Source organism: Solea senegalensis, linkage group LG2 (genome assembly GCF_019176455.1).
Source record: "Solea senegalensis isolate Sse05_10M linkage group LG2, IFAPA_SoseM_1, whole genome shotgun sequence".
NCBI lineage: Eukaryota > Metazoa > Chordata > Actinopteri > Pleuronectiformes > Soleidae > Solea > Solea senegalensis.
In genome coordinates this window covers 9,451,559-9,476,863 of record NC_058022.1, presented here as the reverse complement: position 1 = coordinate 9,476,863, position 25,305 = coordinate 9,451,559, and the positions used below count along the sequence as shown (strand labels likewise).

The window sequence follows — 25,305 nt, the reverse complement described above, 5'->3', positions numbered from 1 at the left end:
TCCCAACATTGACTATGCAGTTATGGTAAATTGTACATAAATCATCTTTAAAATACAGCAGTGTTGGCCTGACAGTGGCTGACCTATAGCTCTGAAACCATATTCCCAGTACACATGAGCGTGTGTGTGTGTGTGTGTGTGTGTGCGTGTGTGTGTGTGTGAAGAGACCAGATCCTCTGACTGTGAGAGCTTATTTTCACTCAACCAGAGATTCCTGTGGGACTCTTGAATCTCCGAGCTTCAAAGCTCAGAGGCTCCATGGTGCATGATGACATCATGACTTTGACCTCAAGAGTGTGAATCCGTGTGTGTGTGTGTGAGTGTGTGAAGACGAGACACAGGGAGAGAAAATAAATGTATGAGTACTTCCAAGAAATATGTAAGCGCACTGTAAGTTTGGGGACACAATGCGTGAGAACGCTTGAACTACAGTTTGTGCATGTGTGTGTGCATGTGTGTGTGCATGTGTGTGTGCATGTGTGTGCATTTACCAGGTCTCAATGCAGCACTTGTCAGTTCCACTCTGGGCACAGTGGGGGTCACTGTGTCGGGCACAGTGGTGGTTTCTATCAAAGGAAGAAGAAAAAAAACAACAACAACAAAAGGTTAAAAGAAGAAAAGATGGCATGACAACAAGACACATACACACACATGCAGTTCATCATCACACAAACCTAATTCTATTCATACGATTTATTCATTTGACAAAGATGTTATGCAAGGGCATCGTTTATAGGATTGTCTAAACATAGCTTATTTGCAGGCCTTGGCCCCCGTGTGAGCTTTATAACAGCAAACAAAGAATGAAATACATCAAAAATGGTGACTAAAAATAACAATAAGAACGGTTACAGACAACAAAATGAAAAGGAAAAACGTCAGATCACAGTCTACAACTGTAAAGTTAATACAAGCACGACCATGAGCTTATTTAATCTTGTTTAATTTCCACTGTAGACACACTATCTAACGGAGCTTCTTTTAAATTTTCACAATTTGTTCTACCGCTTCTTCGCCGCTCACTGAAAATCCGAATATCTCAACTGTGTGTGTGTGTGTGTGTGTGTGTGTGTGTGTGTCGCCTGACATCTCGTACAGTAACTAATGATGTTTGTACAGACTTCACTACTGTTTTCCAAGACTGGTGAATTAAGGCTGAAGTTTGTTATGATCCGTGCAGTGACAGAGCGAGCTGAAGGACTGAGCTGGCACCGAGCAGAAGTAGACTGTGCTTCACTGCTTCTTCTATCCTCTGCAGGTTCACACTCACACACACCGCTACGATGATAGATGCTGCTCTCAAACCGACCTTGGTACCCAGCAGCATGTAACCAGTGTATGATAGATAAATCACACACACACACACACACACGCGCGCGTCAGCAGTGAGGTACGTCAACCCCAAGACTTAATAAGCAGTTTCCTCGTATTTTTTTAAAATTCTTAAATGACCCTGAACAGCTAACCCGCGTGGTAAGTGGTGCGTGCGTGTGTGTGTCCGTATACTGACGTAAGGGAACAGAAGGTTGGTTAACGTGGCTCACAGCTGACACCACAAACTGTTCACCAAATTATTCTCTAAAAGCTCCTGAAGGTTTTTCTCTCTCTAGTTGTTCTGCCATTTACGTCCCGGTCCGTCCTGTCTTTCCCTTTTCCCCTCCTTCACATGTCCTTCTGCTCTGTAAATCCCCTCCATGGTTTTTATCTTCTCCCTGTATTTGTCATAATAAATCTGACCAGTCTCAGTGCTGCTTCACATAAACCACCATCAGCACCACACGCACACACAGACCATGTCTATTTTCCTCTGCCTCTCCAGCATGGAGGTGAAACTCTATCTAGTGTTGTTTCTTTTTTCTTTTCTTTTTTTTAATACAACCACAATTTTCTTCTCCATAACTCTTTCTCTTGTTCTCTTTGTCATCTCTCCCAGAGGCCTATTTTGATTCCCCACGTCCCTCACTTTTGTGTCCGCCTGCAGTTCTTTCTCTCGCTCTTTGTTAAAACTTTTCCTGCAATCTCTCGCTCTCTCCTCGTCAACCATTCAGACTTTTCTTTGTGCGGAGACTCGGTCTGGTGGTACTGCTCATTGGATCTAACCACCGGCTCTGAAAAAGTGAGACCACCGTTGTTGATTTACTGCTTGTTTGGTCATTCCAAATGTTTCCATGAGTCCCTGGGTGATCTCTCTCTCTCTGTGTGTGTGTGTGTGTGTGTGTCACATGTTTAGTATGAACTCTTAACCTTTGCTAATAGCTTTGAGTTAATTACAGCATCTAGGTTCGTCCTCCAATGTCTTGTATGTGTGTGGGTGTGCATGACTTGATTGAATTGTTTATACAGTTTGCTCACAGTGAAAGTATCCGGATAATTATGTCAACCCAAATACTTGGGATTCATATTCACACACACACACACACGTGCGTTTGCGCTTCAAACCCTAACCTAACCCTAAACCTAATTCTAACCCGAACCAGAAAACCAAATCTTTAAAGACTAAAGATGTGAGGAGCAGCCAAAATGTCCTCACTCTGTATGGTTCATATGATTTTTCTTTTTGGTCCTCACAAAACCACAAATACAAGAACACACACACACACACACAGAATTAGATATTAACATAGGATAAGTAGCTACCAACTGCTGGCATTAAGCTGTTTTAACTTGGTGGCCTTTACCACTGTAATTAGACCCCTGTATGAGGGAGGGAGGGAGGGGGAGAGAGAGAGGGAGAGAGAGAGAGAGAGAGAGAGAGATGAAGCTGGGAACATAACCCTTTCCACCTTTCACCACCATTTTCCTAATTAGTGACCACACACACACACACAGCCCCCTCCTTTCTCCTCCCCAATCTTCATCATTCTCCACACACTGTAGCACAATTCCTTCCATTCACCAGTGTCTTATCAGTAAATGACTCTGTTGTTATTGTTGTTCTAAAATCTAAACAAATGATTTCAAACTGAGTTCACCACTGAGTTACTGTAGCTAACCATGACTCTTCATATGTTTTGCTTATCACACACACACACAAAATCTGCTGACTGTGCAGGTTGAGGCGGAAACAGAGAGATGAAAACTGTTCAATTATGGAAAGAGCTCTGGGTGTAAATCTACCTCTGTCAGCCTAAATAATGACTACTGACACAGTATGGGAGTTTGTGTGTTTGTGTGTTTGTGTGTGGGAGTGTTGTCACTATATTCAAAGGATTGTGACATGGTGCGTCAGTGTGTGTGTGTGTGTGCGGAGGATTTCTTTTACTTAATGACTATGCAATTGACTGGCACTCTGAATGGCAGAGTGTGCATGTGTGTGTGTACAGCACAGAAATATTCCTCTTTATAGTAAAATGTAACAGGGGCATGTATTTGTTTTTAATGACAAGATACCACCAGGCATCTATTCACTGTACATAGTATTTTCTATTTAAAAAGACATTTTCCCTACATATTGTATGAGCTGGAAATCCCAGCAACTATTTATAGTACAGCACAGTGGCCCGATACGATAATAATTTGTGCGTTATTGAAATGGTACACTATGGTTGAGAGAAACCAAGTTCCTGATGAAGAAGAATTAGAAAGTTGTAGGTCACACTGGTTGACAAATCACAGAGTTAAATGTTAAAGTAAAAGTGGAAAACTTGAGTGATTTCACATGAAAAACACATACGAGGGCTCTCAATGGAAAAATCACACCAAACCAAGTGCAGGTTTGTACGTATAGCTTTAAATGATAATTATGACTCCCTCACCCAAAAGATTATAAGGTGGGAAAATAAGTTCTATACAGCTCTTTCCAGGCTAAATGTCTAATTGGCTCATTGTTAGTGTAATTAGTTTTTATGGTGAATACTGCACCGGAGACGGACCACAACTTTTAAATGGGGGGAAAAGAGTTTCTGTAACCCAGCAAAAATCTATTGGCAGCACAAGAAGAAGCGGTGGTTTTTTTTAAAAGAAAAAGAAGAAAAAAAAAGCTTGAGCTATGAGCTCAACAGCTGAGGCACAAGAGGCAAAAGATGCTCTTCATGTCAGGAGAACTAATGACAGTGAATTGCTCATTAGTCCACTGTGCAACAAAGCACCGCGAGGTGTACGTGCTGTAATTATAACTTTAAGTGTCAAGCTAAGTGCGACGACAACAAGCGAGATGATATGAAAAGAGGGCGCTGGCATTGAACGGTTAACTACATCAGTGAACCACAGTCAGCTACAAAGGAAATGAGTTGGAGTGAAGCAAAAAAAAAAAACCATTAAGCAAAAACGCCATTAAATTCTCCGGAGAAGAGGGGGCAACTTTCTACATCAGCAAGCAGTGATATGTTAACAAGGATATGTTTAAAAAAGAAAAAAGATCCAATCAGCAATCTGAAACTGCAAGGACGCTGACAGACATTTGGGGTCATGGATTATACGATTTTTCTCTTATTAAAACTTAAAACACTGGATGGAAAGCTGGAAGAATGAAAGAATTCATAGATAGAGAAGACAAAAAAAAGACCCAGTGGGCCAAACCTAAACATTTAAACACAAGGGGTTCCGTACAGAGACACATATAAACACAAGGGCACTAACAGTGAACCTGTGCCCAGTCTTAAGTGTTGCATTGTGTGATATCTCAAGGAGGAAAAGATAAACATAACTGTCCTGAATTGAAACAGACATGAGTGTGTATGGTTTTTTGTTTTTTTTTGTTGTATCTGCTGAAATGAAATGCATGACTCCATTCCTATTCCTCTAATGAGAAGCGGGTTAAATGGTCTGAGGAGAGTGTAGCCACAGACATCTGCACACTCCACTAACCTAACATTATTTTCCATTCCTTTCCCCGTTGGTTTCAAAGACCTGGATAAGTTCTTCAACTTAAATTAAATAATGGAATCAACAGCATACAGTTTTTTTCTGGTAAGATTAAGTCTTCATTTCTTTTTCTCAGACCAAACGTGTGCAATAACTATTGATGAATTAAAAATGATTAATAGAATCCTGTCTAACCACTAATAAAAAAAACCCTACAAAGAATCAAACTGTCAGACAGGATGCATTCATTATGTTTTCATTACTTAAGAAATAATAATATTTGCAATCTGGATGTTGTCACTGGTGGCAAATGAGGTGTTTGTGTAATCAAATTGATCTTTGAGGGGGAGGGAGATGAGGAGAGGAGCAGCGGAGGAGAGAGAGAGAGAGAGAGAGAGGAGTGGGTGTAACTCAGGACACGACACACCAATCACATGGAAGACGCATCTGGAGAGGAGCCACGGCTCACATGTGAAAGCGATCAGCAATGCTGGAAACACACTCTCTCTCTCTTTCTGTGTGTGTCTCTCTATCTCTCTTTCTTGGCTTAACCTGAACGATTGGATGGAAACCTGGAACAGCAGAACAATCCTAATGTTCTAGAACCAGAACTCTAAACAACATTCCCACCAGGGAATCATGTGTATAACTGTGGATGTGATTTTGTGCATGCGTGTGTGTGTGTGTGTGTGTGTGTGTGTGAGTGACAGACACAGCGAAGGTCCTTGGCTACGATGCGCTACTACACATCGACATGTCAGTCATAAACATAATGTTATTCTTGAACTCCAGACTTCCTAAATGAAAATCCGACTCGGTATACATTTCCAACAACATCCTGCTTCACGTTCATAAAATAAAAACTTAGGTACAAGTCTCTTCTTGACAGCGTCTGATGCCAAATATTTTTAGCGGTAGACAAAAGAAACAAACGTAATGATATAGTGAACCAGATGTGGAAGCCCACCTGGGGTCATGAGTGGATTGTGGTTCTGCTGGCACACGGCAAAGAAAGACATACGATTTGAGTCAGAATCGGGTTGACGCGGTTTGAGGAATCACGACGAGCGGAGAAAGAATGATTCAAAGAGCGGCAGCCGAATGAAAACAAAGTCTGTCTGGACACAAAGCTACTCGCGCTCTTTGTCTGCGTTTGTCAGTTTGTGTTATTTCACTAAAGTGCTCCACCCATAACACGATCGTTTTCAATAAGAGATGAGAAACTCGGCGCATATAACAACTAATAATAAACTCTACAATTTCTGCCAAACAGGTGTGTGTGTGTGTATGCTGTGTGCCTGTCTGCCAACAACTAGGTGTGGAGTGAGAGAAATGAGAGCATAGCAGATGTTCTGATGGCTTAGTCATTTAAAACATGAACAGAATCTGGCAGCTTGGCGGCTCTCTGTTCACCACCAAAAGTCAGGGTTACAAGACCTAAATTACATGTTGCCTCCACGGCTAACGTGAATGATTGGAATGAGTCCTGCTATAATATTCTGGATTTGTTTCTGGTTTTGGCACAATAATGAGATGCAAAACTACATTATTGTGTGCACCCCCCCACTAAAAAAAAACCCCCTGTATTCGCAATTTCAGCTTTCTTCATTGTAATTGGGTGCAGAGATTGTCTCTCTCTCTCCCATGTGAGGAAATTGTTTAACAGCCCAGAGGCTGGGTCAGTGTGCTTCATTGTAAAATATGAAAACAATAAAGGACTGGTAATGGAAAAGCAATGTCTTTGTGTGTTTGTTAAAGCTGATGTTTGCAGGATTTGAGGTTTGTGACTGACACACTGTCTTTGTATCTCGCGGATGAAGACGAAACGAGGCTTAAACGACACAACGTGCTGCTTACGGGAAAGCAGACGCAGCGTTCTCCAGGCTATGACTCAAAAGTACAATGGCTTCTGTGTTTTTATCCAAAGTAAATACATTATCATTGCTGATTAGTCGCTTGGAAAAGCCACGTATTGATAATGGCATGACGCCAAACATATCAGATGGTCAAGGTTTGTTATGACAGCACCTCACGGGAAGATTTAATGTTATTTTGGAGTCGGGAAAATGCTAATAAATACGCTTTGTCTCATCTCAGATTATTATGAAAATCAAAATGGAAGACAAATAAGAAAGGTCTGTGTTTCTGCGTCCTCGGAAAAGAAGAGTGAAACAAACCACTGAATAATAGAAGGGCCACTCTGGTGTCTGGTACATCCACTGCAGACTAGCCCCTCCATCCATCTATGTGTGTGTGTGCATGTGTGTCAGTGAACATGTGATTGCCTTACACTGCTGATGATGACTCTTCTTACTTATTTATCAGGTCATTTATTCACTCATTCTTTTCCAGACCAGTGCTGAGGCAGGCGATGTTGCAGTGTCTACAGCTTTGTAGAAGAACGAGGACACGTGGATATATAATATCATGTATTTATAGTAATAAAGAAATGAATAAACCGTTGTTTTAATGCTGCCTGTTTATAGGAAGTACTGGATCTAGGATGGAAAACAATCTCAAAGGATGAACTGAAGAGGAAACTGAAATGAAAAGGTGAAGTTAAGTGTGTTTGTGTGTCTACAGTCATGTGTGGTCCACTAGAATTAAATGTCTGTCCATTTCCGTCTGGTGCTCATGACTTACTGCTTTGTTCGGTGGACTGAAAACTGATGCACTCTTCTGAATATTTCATCTGCTGTTACAACTCGCGAGCAAACACACACACATGCACATCACCAAGAGAATTAAAGCGTAGCTTGTCATTGTTTTCACTTATTGCAACTAGCACGAAGTTCGACTGCACATTGAGTGAGATCATGTGTTTTTCAGTGTCCCATCCTCCAGTGTGTGTGTGTGGAGACACTTAAACAACAGACTAAAGTGAAACAAACACCACGGTGAGCCACATCTTTATGTGTGGTTGTGTGTGGTATTCCAGTGTTTAGGATGGTAGCAGGGGCAGTTGCTGTGGTGATTGTATAAAGTGAGAATTAACTATTATCATGGCTAACGCGCAAACTACATCCAGAGGGCAAACATCTGGCTCACAGACATCCGTGGCCACAAGAGCAGACAATCGGTGCGACTGCGGCAGCAAAGAGGGCGAGCTGTGCTCTGATCGTGATGACTCCGGATACGATGTGCATGATCTTATTACGTGCAATGACAATCAAAGGCTGCAGACATAATACAACAGCCAGCACAGATATAATGGTTGCATGCAGCATGATTGGGGAAATTATAAAAGAGTGTATCTCCATTAGAGGGAAATTATTTGGATTCATTTTTGATTCTTCTGATAATACACTGCGTCTTTATTGCATCCTATATGGCAGTATACTCATTCATAATTATCCTTTTGTTCTTTTTAGACACTGTGGTTTGGTTTTAGACAGAAAACCTCAGACCTGTTTCCTTTGTACAACTGCTGTAACTACCTGCTGAAAATGACCCATTGCATGTATGGAAAGTCTTTTCATAGATATAGGGTTGAAACGTGCCACTTATGTTCTTAAACCCTAAAGTAAAAACCTAACATTTACACTGAATGATGAAGGATAAAAGGTGTCACCAGGAATGCTGTTGGTAGTTTCAGTTTTCCACTGCTGTACCTTCCTTAAATGAACTATAATACACAGTCTCCCATTTTATCTAAGAAAGGAATCAACTTTTGCCTGATATAAACTGCTAATCCACATTATGATTAAGATTATTATCCTCTGAAGACCTGTGTTAAGTGAGGAAGATGTGGCTTCTCTCCACATCATCATCATAATCATCATCATCACCGCTGTTGTCCTGCCTGGTCCTGACACATCTAGGCCATATTGTGCCCCTCCCCCCATCACCCCCCACACACGCCACTTCATATCGTAGAAGTCACATATCAGACATATTTTTAACAGGCAGTCTTTAGTTTGTAGTCGAGTAAATAACATATGCATTGTTATATATAAAAAAACGATATATATACAGTATCAAAAATGCTAATAATCAGATATAGACACAGTTAGAGACTCTAATTGTATCATAGCACATCATATTAATTATTAATATAATATGCCATCATTGTCTATACTTCACTCTTCACGATCCAACAACAGCACATCACTATAATGTCAATAAAGCCTTTGTGTAAAACCCTGTTGTTGTGTATCTGAGTAATAAATATGGTTTTATTTCACCATTGACACAGTAGATGATCTTTGGCTACAGACGAGCCACACAGCTGGCCACTGTTGGTAAAACGTCCCATGACCTAGACATTTTAATCCCTGTCCAGACATGCTGCCAAATCTCCTATAGAGCAAGATGATTACTTCACTCATCACTTCACCCACACAATACACATGAATGTATACTGTTTACACTACGTTGCACACACACACATTCAAATACTGTATTGCCTATAAACTGTATGTGCATGAGTGCATGTTCTCTAGTGACACATGTACAAATACACACAACCAGGCTAGTACTCACGGTGGGCGACCGATGTTTACTTTGCAACAATAATACAGTATGTTTACGGATCATTGAGTGAACATTTATGCAGAAGAATTATGATGATAATATGTCCATGTTGTGATTTGGTGCCATGCAAATAATGATGCACTGTAAATGTTTTTTTGTGTGTGTTTTCACTTCCATTATCTTATGTATATGTATAAGATGCTGTTACCTGGCAGATCACAGCCGAGGACCTCCATCCTCATGCCAATCCCGGCAGGCGACCACCTCTCTGGGAAGACCCGGATGTACTGGGCCACAATCTCGTCGAACCTCCGCACTTCTGGAGTGTCGTAGTGGCTGTTTCCTTCGAAGATCTAGCAGGGAAAAAGTCAAAGACATGTGACGTGAGAAGCGCACAATAGGAAACGTGTATCATTATAACTTATAACTGACGTTGTTGGGGTGGATGTATTTGACACATGAAGCATCATTTGGTGCTAGCGTCGGCAGTGAGGTGAGCTTTGTGAAGCAACAGAGAAGGTTCTAAATGAAACGCGTGTCCTCTTTAAGTCATATAACACTCCTAACTGACATTGTTTGTCAGCACAGTATGACATGTGCCAAATAATTAGCAACAGGGAGTGCTTTTCCTTTGATTTCCAAATTGATTTTTGAGGCAGCTCACTGCAGCCTCTGACACAAAGATTTATTACACGCTGAAAGCTGACAAGACTGCACTGCTACATTTAAAAATTAGGGCTGTGGAAGTTGTACTATTGGTCTCTTTAACTGCGTTCCCCCTCAATTCTTGTAATTTTTGAAAACATATGATGAATTTCCCTGGATGCCTATTTAAAAAGATGGGCAGATGAGAGAGAACAGGGTTTTAGCAGCAGGAGAAGAGCTTCGCGCTCAGTAGTGCTATTTAAAGGTCTTAAGGCTTGAGTCTCAAAAAGGAAGAACAGAGTTTAAAGTGGTCTGTCTCACACTGCTTAGACTGCTGGCAGCATTGGGTGGGTGCGGCGGCAGGAAAGACATTTTTAATTAACACCCATGAGAGACAAATAGAGGATGAGTGAACAAGAGGATAGAGAGACAGAGGGAAGCAGGGAGGGAGAGTGCAGGGGACTCGGAGAGCAGTGAGGACAGAAGACAGCCAGAGAATGAGGAGTGAGGCGATTAAATTGAATTATTATCAGAGCTTACGCTGGACAAAAAAAGAAAACGTTATTTTGGAGATGATGATGGAAAGAGTAGGAGAGTGGAGAGGGATGTGGTTGAAAGACAGCTATGAATAAACAGCCAATTGAAGAATAACTGACAGTGACAGTCAGAGATGTGTGTGTTTTCTACTATAAACACAGACCTCGCCAGGATCAGTATAGTCCGCATGGGGACCAAAACCTGGTTGTAATGGGGCAGAACTTTAGATTTGGATTGTGGTTAGGTTAAGCTTCAGTTTAGGCATTAACAGGTTAGGGTTAAGTTAATATAATGCTTTTTTTAGACTGGCCAAATAAATGGAAGTCAGTAAGAGTCCTTAAAATTATAGCTGCACAAACCTGTGTGTGTGTGTGTGTGCATGTGTGTGTGTGTGTGTACCTTAGTAAAGCCAGTCTTGCTGTCAGTGATGAAAACCCAGTCTTTGCCGGTCAAGCTGTGAGCCAGTTTGTACTTCCTGACGAATGCTCTGTTCTCGGCGCTGGTGCTGCCCTCCAGCCCTCTTGCACCCTGGGTAATAATGCCCCGCACCATCTTGGGCACACCGAGGTCCACCTATAACACAGGCAAACATAAATGTCATTGCAAGCTCCCTTTCTTTACTACAGAAGTCAATCACTTCCCCCCCATTCTGCTCTGGCTTCACATATAATCAATCACAGAGCTAGTTTTCCATTAGGGAACTGTTAAGAAGCTGTGAGGCTTGTGTGTCTTGTGTATTTCATGGATTGAGTGTGAGAGTGCGACTCGCTTTGTTTTTTTTTTTTGCAGTTTGCTGGATGAATTGTGGTCTTCGGTTGTTTTTTTTTTTGTACAATATTGACTTATCCTCTTACTCTTTTCTCCTCTCTGTTATCATATGGTGTATTCCTTCACTCCCTTTTGGGTTCCTATACATTATTCCAGCATCCTTATCTTTACAAATGTGCTTGAATACCATATTTTCTTGTGCTGTGTGATGGATATTGTTTCAGGTTTGTTGCATTAGTCTGTTAAATTACACATTTTTTTTTGGCTATTTCTTCTCTCCAAAGTTTACAGACAAACTGAATGAACTGAGTGATGTTGAACACGAGGGAGTTGCATGAACATACCTGGAGCCACTCCTCTCCAGCTATGGGCTGTGCCGGGTTGGGATACCAGCCTGTGCGACTGGCCACAAGCCGCGCTGCGCTCATGGAGCCGTGGATGTCTCTCATGGAGGATGCAGAGATCTGGGAGTCAGGAAGCAGCCCAGACAACATGCCTTGCAGTTCTGAGCAGGGAGCGTCTAAAACACAATTGAAGAGAAAGAAATTAGTCGCATATTGCTACGCAGCATTTTCTGAATAATTACATCAAGCTTGTAATACGGTCACAAAACATTAAGCATCTTCCACACAGTAAAAAATGTTAGGAAAACGTGAAGAAAATATGTTTTTATTACTGAATCTCATGTCTTAATGACAATGTGAAGCAAGATGAGACGAGATGTTGAACTGAAAAACTTAAGTCATTTGAAGGTAACGGCCCAACACATGCTATAACCATTATTCCTTAAAGATTCCAGGATGTGACATAAGGAACTTGCTGCACTGCTAACACGTCTTCACAAATGAATGTGACTTTTATTCAGGAATCATTTGCTGCTACTGTTTGATCTCGTCTTGGTATACAAGACTCAGATGTGACTGTGACAAAGACATTTTAACACAAACAATTCCATGCTCCACGGCCGCTTTTTTGAGCTGCTTTCCATCAACTCATTTCATTACTTTTTTTTTTTCCTTCCTGCAGAGGCAAAGTTGATGCATAACTTTAGCCAAGCTACCAGGGGGATTCTACAAAGTGAACTGAGCCAGAGAACTCACAAACAGAGCAACCAAATGAAAGCATTTTACAGATCAAAGGGAAACTGGTTATTACATTGGAAAAATGTGCCTCAATCTAAAATATAGCAATAAATGAAAATGATGGCAAAAAAAAAGCCAAAGACAATCAAACAAAGTAACCATTTGTATTTTAAACTGGACAGGATTCAAACAACAAGAGATTAAATCAGACAAAACAAGGGAAAGAAAACAGAGAGAGCAAAATAAAAGTGAGAAAGAGACAAAAGGTCAAGCAGAGAGACGGACTGGAAAGTGAGCATGTGAAGAGAATGGGTGTGAAAGATAAAGGGGGATACGAGTGAAAAGAGAAAGAAGGAGGGCAGACTGACAGTCAAGGGTGACGATGATTGATGGTGACATTCTACGGGTCTTTGCGGAGATGAAAGTTTAATGCTGTGACGTTTGCAACTGCGCCTCACCACGGTGAATAATGAATGAACAATAAACAACAACAACAACAACAGCTACGGCCATGATGCTCGATGAGCTGCCTCAAGCTCTAGAACAGACAAGAAAACTGATTAGCAGGAATGAAATTCTAATTTTGCACTGTTTATTCAGTGTTCTGTATTTTTGCTTCTGTATGTTTCAGCTGCCGTAATGAACTCCAGCGGGCGTTTTAATCCAGGGGTGCAGTAGGAATCGATGAGAATATCGTCTCTGGAGATCACAGCAACAGAAATAGCCACATGTGACGGAAGAGCCCCTTAAAGCTTAGAAATACTTAGACATAGATGTAAGTCAAAACACAGGTTGAAACACACTTCTTCCCACAAATACTCACAAATGTTCAGCCCATGCAGGCTCACAACCACAAACACACACAAACTTGAGAGGACACATCACTGACATAACACATTCCCTAGCCCCTTAGCCTAAGCTTAAAAGAGTACTTCACTGATTTGCATTTAGCTTTGTATTACTAAAATAAGTATAGTATTTTTGAAAAAATTGTGCTTCCCAACCTCAGTTTCACCTGAGTCGAGAAATATCTTCATTCTTTTCTTTGTTACTTGTCCACCAGTGTCACTTGGTCCTGTTAGCGTAACTGTTAGCAAAGATGGCGGACACTGTTTACATTCTGGGAATGAGGTCTCGTCCCCCTACGAGTGGGTCTAAAAAGTGTGGAATTATTATTTCAGTTTCAATCCTTGGAAAAAAGAATGAGGATACTGAGGTTGGGAAGCACATTTTTTCAAAAATACTAACCCTATTCTGGGCCACACGGTGGCGTAGTGGTTAGCACTCTCGCCTTGCAGCGAGAAGACCCGGGTTCGAGCCCCGGTTGGAACAAGGGCCTTTCTGCATGGAGTTTGCATGTTCTCCCCGTGTGTGCGTGGGTTCTCTCCGGGTACTCCGGCTTCCTCCCACAGTCCAAAAATATGCAATGTGGGGATTAGGTAAATTGAACACTCTAAATTGACCGTAGGAGTGAGTGTGAGAGTGAATGGTTGTGAAAGGTCAAAACCTCCTCTTAAAGATAGGGTTATGTTTTGTGGACCTCATAAGGATATAAAGCACATACACACAGACACTTTCCCACTATGCTTTTCTTGATAACAAAGTCTGACAGAGGACCTTGTAAAAATGTATTATTTAACAAATGAAAAATGATAATGGTGCTAAAAAAGAAATGACTGATAGGTGCCGCAAGGGCCAAAATAAAGACGAGATGAAGGGAGAAGTGAAGGAAGGATGGAGTTGAACGAGGCAGGGACCGGGGAGTGATTTAAAGGAAGGGACAGAGAGGAGAAAACGAGGGCTTGGGAATGGAAGCTGTCAGCAAAAGCAATGGAAGGAGAGAGGAGCAGAATGAGGAGCAAGACAAAACAAAACAATCTACAATAAAGCAGCACAGGTAGAAGATGAGGTAGAAAAGTACAAAACTGGGATTTAAGTGCAACATATTTCACTAGCTGGCTTTTTTTGTGCGTCCGCCCTGATACTAGGTCTGTGTAAGGCATTATCACGTCCCCCGCGGCAGTACTGTATGTTCATGTTTGTTAATATGTCTGAAACAGATGCTGCAACGCTATTAGCAGGTCTGTTTCATTTCACCAGCACTTTCTGCAGGTTGTAGACAAAAAAAGTTTGTTTTGGCTCCTGAGCTTCTTCACAAACTCAGTCACTCTTCCCAACAAAGGTCAAACGATTCTGAAAGTAAGTTTGCATAAAAAGCCACCGCTTCCCTTGGGCTGATGATGGATTCCCGACACTGCAGAGTGGCAGGAATGGGCAATATCCAGGGAAATATAAATGGCCAAGAGATGTGTTGAATAGATTCTCGGTGCTGAGAGTAGTGGGAAAAAATAGGGTGATATATAATGTAATCTCAGGTGTTAAAATAGAGTAGAAAAAATGGGCAATCTGTAGAAAAGAATAGGATACTTGATACATGTGTCTTTTGCTCCTGTTTTCTCTCTTTCTCGCCTTCTTTCTCTCTCTCTCTCTCACTCACACACACACGGTATCATATTGTTTTGGTGTGATTGTGATTTGTGTGGGTGCTGAAATAGCCCTCCTAGATAAGAGCATATCTGTCCCTCTCAATGGCCACTACAATGGCAGCAAAGAGAGACCCTAACCTAATAATGATACAGGGAAGCTGGGAGACAAACACACACACACGACGTCCCTCTATCTCTGCGAGGACACTCACTGGCACCGCACACCGCCTTCCCTCTTTCTCTACACCAACAGCCATTACAACTAAACGCCAAACTTAAACCCTTTAACCAAAGCGTTAACCCTTGAAAGTTTCAAAGATGAGCCAGACATGTCCTCAATGACGGGGCCAAAAAGTGGTCCTCACAGAGATAGAAGTACACACACACACACACATACAGAAAGACACAGAGGGAGAGAGAGGGAGAAAGAGAGCGTCTAATTAAGTTTTATCTATTTATAGTATTGAGCTGATTATGCTGGTTGAAATCATGTTTGTTTTCCAGGGCTGCAGATGAAAGCCGAGAGCCTGTTACTCTCTGATGTTATCACCCACACATCACACTCTAGTATTATTCTATTAGGACTCAGAGAGTTTCTTTTTGTCTGCGTGCGCGTTTTTTTTTTTTTGGTGAGCAATGTGTGAGTGGGAGATAGAGAGGAAGGACATGTATATGAAAGAGTGAGTGCAAGAGTGTGAGTGCACTTGGGAGTGTTTTTGACGTGTGTGCAAAGGGAGAGAGAGATATACAGGAGGATTTGGATTGGGAGGAAGAGTGGATCGATTAGTGGACAAATAACGGAATTATTTATTAAATAATTACATAATTTATTTAATAATGACATTATTTAAATGAAGATGGGTGGGGGAGGGAGGCCTCACAGTTGCCTGTTTCCTTATGAGTTGTTGCTCTGACCGACCTTCTGACCTGTTGTAAAAGCCAGTATATCACTGGTATAAAACTTTTCACAAGTGAATCCCACCAAGAGGAGAAAAAAAAATCAAAGAAACTGTACAAAAATAGATACGCCATGTTTCTCCTTACCAGTGATCTGACAGCCGTAAAGCTCAAACCGCAGTGCAATGCCGTTCTTCCACGTCTGAGGTCTGATTCGTACGAAGCGAGCCAGGACCGGCTGTGGGATCCGGTTGAGAACCACCTCTGTGGCGTCGACATTGGCATGGAAAACCTACAGAGAAAGCAGAGCAGAGGGCTTTTAATAACACTTCACTGTTTATCTGCACACACAGAGAGTGAACACACATCCTGAGAGGATAAAGTCAGATATGACGGGGTCATTAATCATTTTAATTTTTGTTTTGCTAGTCTCCCATCAGGGATAAATATGGAAGTGGAGACAGAGAGTGTCCGGCCCAGTTTAGCATAAAGACGTAACATGACATGGGGTAAACCGTTCTACCATCTCTAAGATTATGTTCAGATTATTTCCAGTTGATGTGACACAGATCTGATTCTTTTATGAATGTGTGGACAGAGACGTTTGGTCGTCTGCTCAGATTGATGTCACGTCAGTATGCGGTCCTGGATCAGATATCGTTTTTGATATGTGACCATGTGACATGAGAGAGAGAATGGCCACGTTATCAACCTGCACTGCGGCAGCGTGGCAAAGTCTAACAACAACAGTGTCGTATAGTATAGCGTCGTCCTCTAGAGATGAATCTCACTGACAAATTCCTTGTGATAGCTTTTGTTGCTGCGAATTCCCCGCGGGGACTCAATAAAGCCACATTTGATCCTTTTCAATTTGCCACTTAAAACTGAGAGGTCTCATAAACACGTTGTTTTCTGCTGTTGATGACAACAAAAGAAAGGTATTTGTGCACATGCATAGTGTTGTGTTCAGATGCAGGACATTATGAATGTGGACTGTCAAATCTGATGTGTAAAGAATCAGATTTGAGGCGTCTGGATGTAGCCTGAAGCTGCTTAATCCAGACTGAATCTAAACATGCTCATACACAGAAATGTAAAAACATAATGTGGTGATTTTAGAAGAAGAAGCATTAATGATTCAAATAACAACACACACACTCTCTTTGACTTTAAATCGTTTGGACAGCCTAAACAAATCAATCCCATCCAAATTGACCAAAGCGCTGTACATTAGGACCAGGTTTTGGTGTCCATGAGGACTACTGGTCCAAAGAGGTCAGAGTTTATACCAGAGAGGTAACAAATACAAGAACACACACATACATACACTCTGTCTAACCCTAACCATAACATACAGTTTAATAAATTCTATGTGTAAACATGTGGGAGAGGGTCATCTTCTCAGAGCATCCACTTCCCATGATCCTTTCTCTCTCTGCCTCTGTCTCACACACACACATTTGCGCTTCATTCATAATGAGGACCCTCATAGACATAATGCGTGGCCCTTAACCTAACCTTAACCATTACAACTAAATGCCTAACCCTAAAACCAGGTCTTAAAAAAATGAGGACCAGCCAAAATGTCCTCACTCCGTATGGTTTATACGATTTTTTGGTCCTCACAAAGCCACAAATACAAGAATACTCTCTCTCTTGCTTTCCTGCCTTACCGTCCCACCACCACCACACTGTGACCTCTGAGCTCCAGTACTCCCCACCATGTATATACACACACACACACGCACACAATGATTTAGTCTGAAAACGAACACAAATACAGATGAAAGGAAAGAACTCTGTCTGTCTCTTGACACCAAGACTTCATATCTCTCTCTATCAGTCAGACTGTCATCTCTTAGTCTCTGTGTGATCCGTGTTGGGCTCACCACAGGAAAACACAGCTGGGCTTCTGCTCTTGCCCCCTTTATTTCACTTTCCTCCCTTTTCTGTCTTTCCCTCCAACATGTCTTCTCTCTCCCACTTTGTCATTCCCTGCCATGATGATATACTACTATAAATTTATGGGGAAAAAAATCCATTACAAAACCACAAAGGCTGTTTTCCCTCTGTGCCTCGAACACTCTTTCTATTATGTTACATCAGTGCTGAAAACACGACAGTGTGTCTATTACACAGAGCAGTAAACCTCATTCAGCAGAGCCGAAAGCCCTTGCAATTACTTGCTTGGGTACTCATTTATAGATGTTAGCTTTGTTATAGGTGTGTGTGTGTGTGCGTGTGTGTGTGCGTGTGTGCGTGCTCCCACGTGTCGCTGTTACACCCCTGTTCTTGATCCATTAAACCAGGGGACACGTCAGGGGTGACAAAATACGGATGAAGGGTGTGCCAGACGTGCAGAAACAAGAACATGCTGCTGGACCAACAGGGAATTGAACCTTCGACCCCATTGGGTGTACAAAGTCAGACTCACTGAACTCGTGGCCTCTCATTGGCCTTAATACCAGAAACTGTGACCAGTTAAATGATGGAATAATGCCCAAAGGCCCTGAAAGCCTTAATGGGATTGTGGTAGTAGACTGTAATTACAAGTATGTGTGCATGTGTGTGTTGATGCTGTCACTGTGTGTTGGTGTGTAAAAGTGTAATTACAGTTAGTCTCACTCTTAGGGTTTGGGGGCTGGTGGGTGTTTTCTGATTTCCCTCGGTGCACGGTGCACACTGAAACATTTCTTCAGCAAATACACACACACACACACACACACACAGATTTCATGAATGTATATTTAAGTGTGCACATGTGTGATCCTTTTGAAATCCTTTTGTGATTCATTGTGATTCAGGGTGTTTGTGAGAATATACAACATTGTGTTGTTGTCCATTGCTGCAGAGTGTTCCTGTGTGTGTGTGTGTGTGTGAGTTCAGCTCACAGACCGTGTATGAAAACAGTTTTGCTGGAGCGCCTCACATTCTGTGTACGGACATAAATCTGGTGGCGTGTTTTCATTCAGGGTCACCAAGCAGACCTGTGACTCTATTTCAGCTGCTGCTTAATGTTCTGTTACACTTTCGCTGGTATAAACTGCTTTACTTATCCTTTTAGCCATTCCTCACGACCACACACAGACATTATGTTCGAATGGGACTGTCAAGAATGTTGTGAATAAATGGGAGGCTAACAACACTGTCACGATTTAAATATGCCTGTTTTCTACAGGGAGCATGGGTCACATTTTACACTGCTGTGCGACTTAAACTGAAGTTTCGACCTTCCTGTTCCCGACGCTGGCGTGATCACTCACAGCAGAGAGAGATTTTCTTTAAAATGTACCATTTGTTTGTGTTAAAAACAGCCACACAGTGAAATGAAGGGGTCATAGACGGTGGCGTCACAATAATGACAAAAGGCGACTGAACTTGGCTTTTAAAACATATTAATTAACCAACTTAGCACATGTTGGTGGAAATTATCCCCAGTTTGGATCCAACATCCATCTGCGGAAGAACCAGCAGTGAACATGTGCCTTAATTGTAAGTTAAAACAATCTAGCTACAGCCTATATACATCTGGCAGCCATTTACAGGTGCCCACACATGTCATCAATGTCAACAGGCAAGCTGTTACCGTGGCAATAACAAGCGCATGATAGGGTAATACAAACCCGGTTGCTTCGTCTTACATGGCTTGCATTAACAGCATGGGGTTCAGGCGGCGTTTAAATGAAAGGTCAAAACCTCCTGTATGTGTGCGCTTATGTTAATGTGTGAAGTCGAGGGCACGGTTAAAAACAGTCTTGTAACTGCTGGAAATATCGCGCCGCATTTCTAGATGATGTCATGCAATCATTTGCATATTCATGATGTCACTGCGTGGTGGCTTCGCCCCAGTTTACCGTGTGTCTCTGTAATTCCACATAAATGTTTTTTTTTCGTCTCCTTTGTCAGATGAAGGAAGTTGCTCATGTCGAGCAGCAGCAAGTGTCTGCCCCCACCCAAAACTTAAGATACTGTCACGTTTAAGTGCGGTTCCTTCTGTTTTTGGATAACTACAACAGATGTACTGTTTTTGTTACCACAGATTAACCAAAGTCCCTCCCCGGGCGGAACAGTGAGAATCCACAGTGAGGAAGTGAAAGAGGATATGTGGCTTCCCCCGAGGTCTTAAACTCCTAAATTCCCTCTGCCTGAAAGGCTTCACCATCAATCAGCTAATGGACTACACCTGCGACCGGACTCATGTTATTGTGTGTGTGTGTGTGTGTTCTTTTGTGCGTGTCCGTCTGTGTGTTTTGTGCAGGTGTGTGCTGACGGTCTGAAGTTTCCACCCGTGTTAAGAGACACAGGAAGCTGACACCACGGGTGAACAGATGCTTGACTTCAGCTATTCTTTCAAGGCATTAGGACGACCTAATCCATACGTTATCCTTAATCTTAACCATAACCAGTTAATGCCTAAACCTAAACATAACGGCATTCAAATCATAGCATAATCAGCTCCTCAGAAATGAGGTTCTGCCTTTTAAGGACCAGGTTTTAGTTGGCTGGACTACTGGCCCTGACAAGGTCAGTGTTTATGTCAGAAAAAGTTCTAAAGAGGTAACAAATACAAGTACGAACACACACACACAGGCACACTGGTTTCCATGACATTCATTTCCTGTAGACTTCCTGTGACCCTAACCTTACCCTAATCCTAACTTTAAAAACTGTCTTCACCTTAAAAACATTATGTCCCCATAATGTGAGTGTGTAAACAGACATAGGTCCCCACAACATGAGGAATACCAGTTACACACACACACTTACTCACACACACAACACAAAAGAGCGAAAAGCAGAAACTTGACCAATACAACTATATCTGGAATCCACGCAGGAAACGGAAAAGAACATGACGAGGAATAATGCTGATGTCAAAGGACAGAAGAGACCAGGTGTGTACGCCTGTGTGTGTGCGTGTATGTGTGTGTACACCTGTGTGTGTGTGTGTGTGTGTGTGTGTGTAGTCATGTCATAAGCCTGTAGGGCCACAGTCAGTCAGTCAGCAAGGACCAGAACAGACTTGCTAAATTATTCAAATGTCCACGCTGTGTGTTTCTGAGCGTACGTGTGTAGATGAAGTTATAAAATAGTAACAAGAGCAATCTCCTTTCATTTCGTCATTTCATGCTATCTGTCTTTTACAGCTAAATCTGTGCATGTGTGAGTGAGAGACACGCACACACACACTTTACTGACCAAATGTCAGAAACCAAGTGTTACCCTCTTGTCATACCCCCCCTCTGTCCCTTCCCTCTCTTTTACTCTCAGTTCCTTTTTCCTCATTTGTCACCAACTCTTTCCTACTGCTCTCCTTTGACCTCCCTCTGCCTGCTGCCTTCCCTTCACCTCGCAGCCCTCCTCCCTCCCTCTCTTCTGTCATTTTATTTTCTTTCCCCTCTCCTGACATCTTTTTCAGGCTGTGTTGCTGGGACCTCTGATCTGTCCAGGGGGACGTTTGGTCAACACCCGTCTGCTTTTCTCATTATTCTTACTCTCCTCCTTAACTCCGTTCATCCGTCCATCTCTTTCTTTTGCTCTGTAGTTCCCATGTGAACATTTCTTTCTCCCCCTCTGCCTCATTCCTTCACTCACTTTTTCCCCTATGAACTGCACTCCTCTCCCCCTGGTTACCACCTCTCGTCCTCCCTGTGCACTGCTCGATTCCTCCTCTCGCCATCAGCGCGGCGCTTGACTGGTTGACCTTTTGCTTGTGTTTTCCTGTCTTTCTTTCTCTGCAAATTTTTTTTTAACTTTCCCTCACTTTCCTCTCATCACGATGCCTCGGCCTCCCTCTCCTTCCACCCACGTCTCCCTCCTCCATCTCTTCTCTTTCCATCATCCTCCCTCCCACAGATTAAGGTGGGAATAGGAGGTTTTGGTCTTGGCCGAGGTCCAGCGTTGTAATGGCCACAGACAGTTCCGCCTGCAGCAATTCAGGAGGGCGATGTAATTACATTTGTAACACATCATGCTTAAGCGTAGCTCGACTATCAGAAGGTCTCAAACTCCTCCTGACAAAGACTCAAACTAAGACAACATCATTTCTCACCCCGAGGCTTCAGGTCACTGAAAAACACTCCCTTTTCCTCGTCATGTGGGCAGCCCACTTATAACCCAGCTCGCATCCACTTGAGCTCGCTGAATCATAAAACCGCTGCAGTTTTACAGATATTATGTCATTATTTTATCCCGTTCCTGTATAACGTGGGTTCCCATGCAAAGTGAGAGTGGTTGGGCATGACCCGATCGTTCAGAGGGGATATAAAATATGCTGCTGCACAGTTAAAAAAAAAAAAAAACCAGGAGATGCTGATAAGAAAAAGTTGGCTACGAATCAAGCGCTCACTCTGGCTCATGTGTGTTGAGTCTGTGTCATTTGTGAGCCTGTCAGTGAATATTACTTTGCCTTGCCTCAGAAAAAGTTAACATGTATTCCATATGTCCCATCTGGTTCAGAATAGGCCTTTAAGGACATTATCAAATACATTACAGATCGCACAAATCATCATGATGGCGCGTGACAGCAGCTCCACCCCTACAGGCTGGCTTCCAGGTGTGTGTGTGTGTGTGTGTCTTTATAAGGAGATACTCATGTGTGACTAAAGTTAACACATAACAAATTTAGGTTTCGAAACAGTTATCTGTGCATGCGTCCATGTATTTGTCAATGTTTGTGTTTTTACACACACACACACAAGTGTGAGCTTGCACAAGCACCGACAGTCACACTCTCCGTCCATGTGGCTCCCATTCATTTCTTTGTCCTCATTAAACACCATTTGAAGCAATAATTCAACAATTCTGTCAGATGAACTCACACATGAGAAACACACACACACAAACACACACATATGCACGCACACACCGAACAAAAAAACACTTGTTCATTTCATGATTTTTCCCAGCAACATCAGGAGGGAGGGAGAACAAATGATGGAGCGTCAAGGGACGGAAAAGAGGCAAGAAGTGAGCGACGATGAGATGAGAGAAGGAACGAACAATGAAGAGAGTGGAAGAGAGATTTACATAGTAAATTAACAATTGTGATATAGTCTTTTTTTTCTCTCCTCCCAATCATAAAAACTATTTATTGTTGAGGTATTTTGTGAATGCAGGGGCAGCACTTTACACAGCTGAGCAATAAAAGGCTGCAGAAAGATCTCGTTGACCGGTGCTGCTGAGTGATTTATGTGTCTCTCTCTGACATAAAACGCACACTCACACTTACACACTGAAAGATGATAGAGAGATCCGGGGCGACAAGGTGGATGTTTACTGGCCATCTGAGGCGTGTCTGGTCATTTCTTTGCACCGAGATGCTGACACTATTGTTTTCACTCTATTCATTTTTCTCCCTTCTTTTATAGCCACATAACAGAAAGGCCAGTGTGTAAGCAGGTGTGGCGCCAGGAGAAAATGACTGAGAGGGCAACGTAATAGAAACGAGAACAGCTAAGCTGAATGTTAAATAGTAATTTAATTTTTCCGTTTCCCTTCTGTTTTTGGATTGATACGATGGAGGAAGTAGGGACGGAAGTTTTAGACCACAGGTTAAGCAACTGATCTGAACGCTGAGTTGAAACCAGCAGTAACTTTAACCGGGGCAAATAGCAGTGTTTATTGTGTTTTGGGTTTTTATTATTATTATTATTATTATTATTTTCCGTGTATTTGTTTCTCTGTGGAAGTTAAAACAAAGCCCCCATTAAGCCCCCTCGTGGCACTGAGTGCATGTGTAAGGACGGTCAAGGCTACCGTATAAACATATATCTGATTAAAATCTACAAATTTGCAAGACGATATGATATAAAGGATCAACAGGACGACGGATGACCCTGAGCTGAACTTTCAAACTACTGTACACCACACACTGACTCACTGAGAGGCCAAACAACCATTGCCAGTTCATTCGAGACAGTGACATTGATATTCTTCCATATTCTGTTGCTGATTTATTCTTATCCCCCTCCTCTTCAAAGACGCATTAATTTGCAAATGCATGCACACACACACACACACACACACACACACACTCTTATAATGTTTGTGTTCAGTGCTCAAGCAGCTTTCCAGGGCCATAACGGGAGAATCGAGGGGGGATTATAGGTGGTGATACCAACAAGTAGCTTAAAACGTCATCATTTATGCATCGTGCATACTGAAGTGTCAGCAATATACCTCTGTATCATGGACTCAATTGACTGATCAGATTTCTTTTACATTTATTTTACAATGACTGCAACTCTCCTCCATACAACACAAATTTAAAGACCGGCGTCATCATTCCTGTATTTGATTTAGCCCTCAACTAAGCTTAATGGCTGTAAATCTAATTACAGGAGCCTGCTTCCCACTCACTTATTATTAATCATAGTCATTCTACCATACCATCAACTTTATTATCCTGATTACCTTTCAACACAGTTCCCAGAGTTTTATGTGTTCATATTTTCCCCGAGTGTTCAGCTCCAGTTGTAAAGCTAATGGGATCTGCAGTCCACAGAGGAACCCTACATGGTTAGACTGGATCTCCTGTTTCCTTCACGCACTAAAAGAAGTATTTGAAATGAGCATCTAAGAGCGTGTGCATGCATTAGTGTTAATGAAGGAGTAAGAGTTTATAGCACGTAGCTAGACGTGGCAGACCGCAGGATAAATACATGCGACCGCTGCGATGGAAAAAAAACAACAAAAGCCACAACCGCTGGAATGCCACTTTAATTACAGCTGCAACCAGTTTGCTTCAATTCTAACTGACTCTCACCCTCCAATGAAACAGACACTCCACTGACACATCATGCCTTAACACCTCTGGAACAAACGGCGTCGGAACCCGTTCCAACCGAGTCAGCAGCAGTGAGCAGGACTCTGGGTAACAGGAACCAGATGGGACGTGAGACGCGGCCTGCAGCGTGAATGCAGTTTGCGTTCAGTGATGTAAAAGGAATCGCTTCGGAGCTTGGAGACGTGTGCTGATTCTGGCTTGGTCATAAACCTTTAAATGAAGCCAGCTGAATAGCAGCTGTAATTGCAGACACGGGTTAAATGTTGGGCTTGTGGTCAACTCTTGCTGTATATATATTCCATCTCATATTTCGCTCCACCACTTTCCTGCGGGCGCATGTCGAGGCACGCACGTCACCTAAGAGCATCCAGACCTTCTTTTTAATTGCCCATAGTTGTTCAGGCCTACACTAGGCCTCGCTTACCTTATGATTCTTGCCATGTCTGTAGACCATCCAGTCCTCTCCATTGGTGCTGACCTCCAGCTTGAAGGTGGTGACGTGGTACGCCTTTTCGGTTTCCTTGGAAATGGCGCCCTGCGTGGCGATGCCTGTCAGCACCTTCAGAGTGTGGAGATCCACCTGTTGGCCAGGAAGAGGGAATCATTTGCATAATGTGAATAACTGATTAGACAGCTGGTTTCTGGGAGAAATTTCACAATAAAAGCAAAAAAAAAAAACACATAACCATTCAGTCACCCTCGATCTAAATTTAATTCTATGTCTAATCTCTAAGCCGGCAAACTCTCCTTCCTCCCGTCCTCACTTCCTTCTCTGTGCTTCTCCTCTCCGCTCTGTGTCTTTCTCCTGGCAGATCGATAGTAATGA

The 25,305-nt window shown here is 42.4% G+C and overlaps 1 protein-coding gene across 4 annotated transcripts in view; it reads right to left on the bottom strand.

Annotated features, from left to right (window-relative positions):
- The window catches only part of nrp2b (neuropilin 2b), a 108,103-nt gene that overhangs the window by 19,184 nt on the left and 63,614 nt on the right, over window positions 1–25,305 (bottom strand). For all 4 annotated transcript variants that reach the window (XM_044053211.1, XM_044053206.1, XM_044053204.1 and 1 more), the window contains exons 7-12: window positions 24,904–25,059; window positions 15,839–15,983; window positions 11,571–11,746; window positions 10,858–11,031; window positions 9,485–9,629; window positions 492–566 (exon numbers count right to left, since the gene is read on the bottom strand). In XM_044053211.1, the coding sequence (XP_043909146.1) occupies window positions 492–566; window positions 9,485–9,629; window positions 10,858–11,031; window positions 11,571–11,746; window positions 15,839–15,983; window positions 24,904–25,059 (871 nt within the window). The remainder of the gene's footprint in view (window positions 1–491; window positions 567–9,484; window positions 9,630–10,857; window positions 11,032–11,570; window positions 11,747–15,838; window positions 15,984–24,903; window positions 25,060–25,305) is intronic.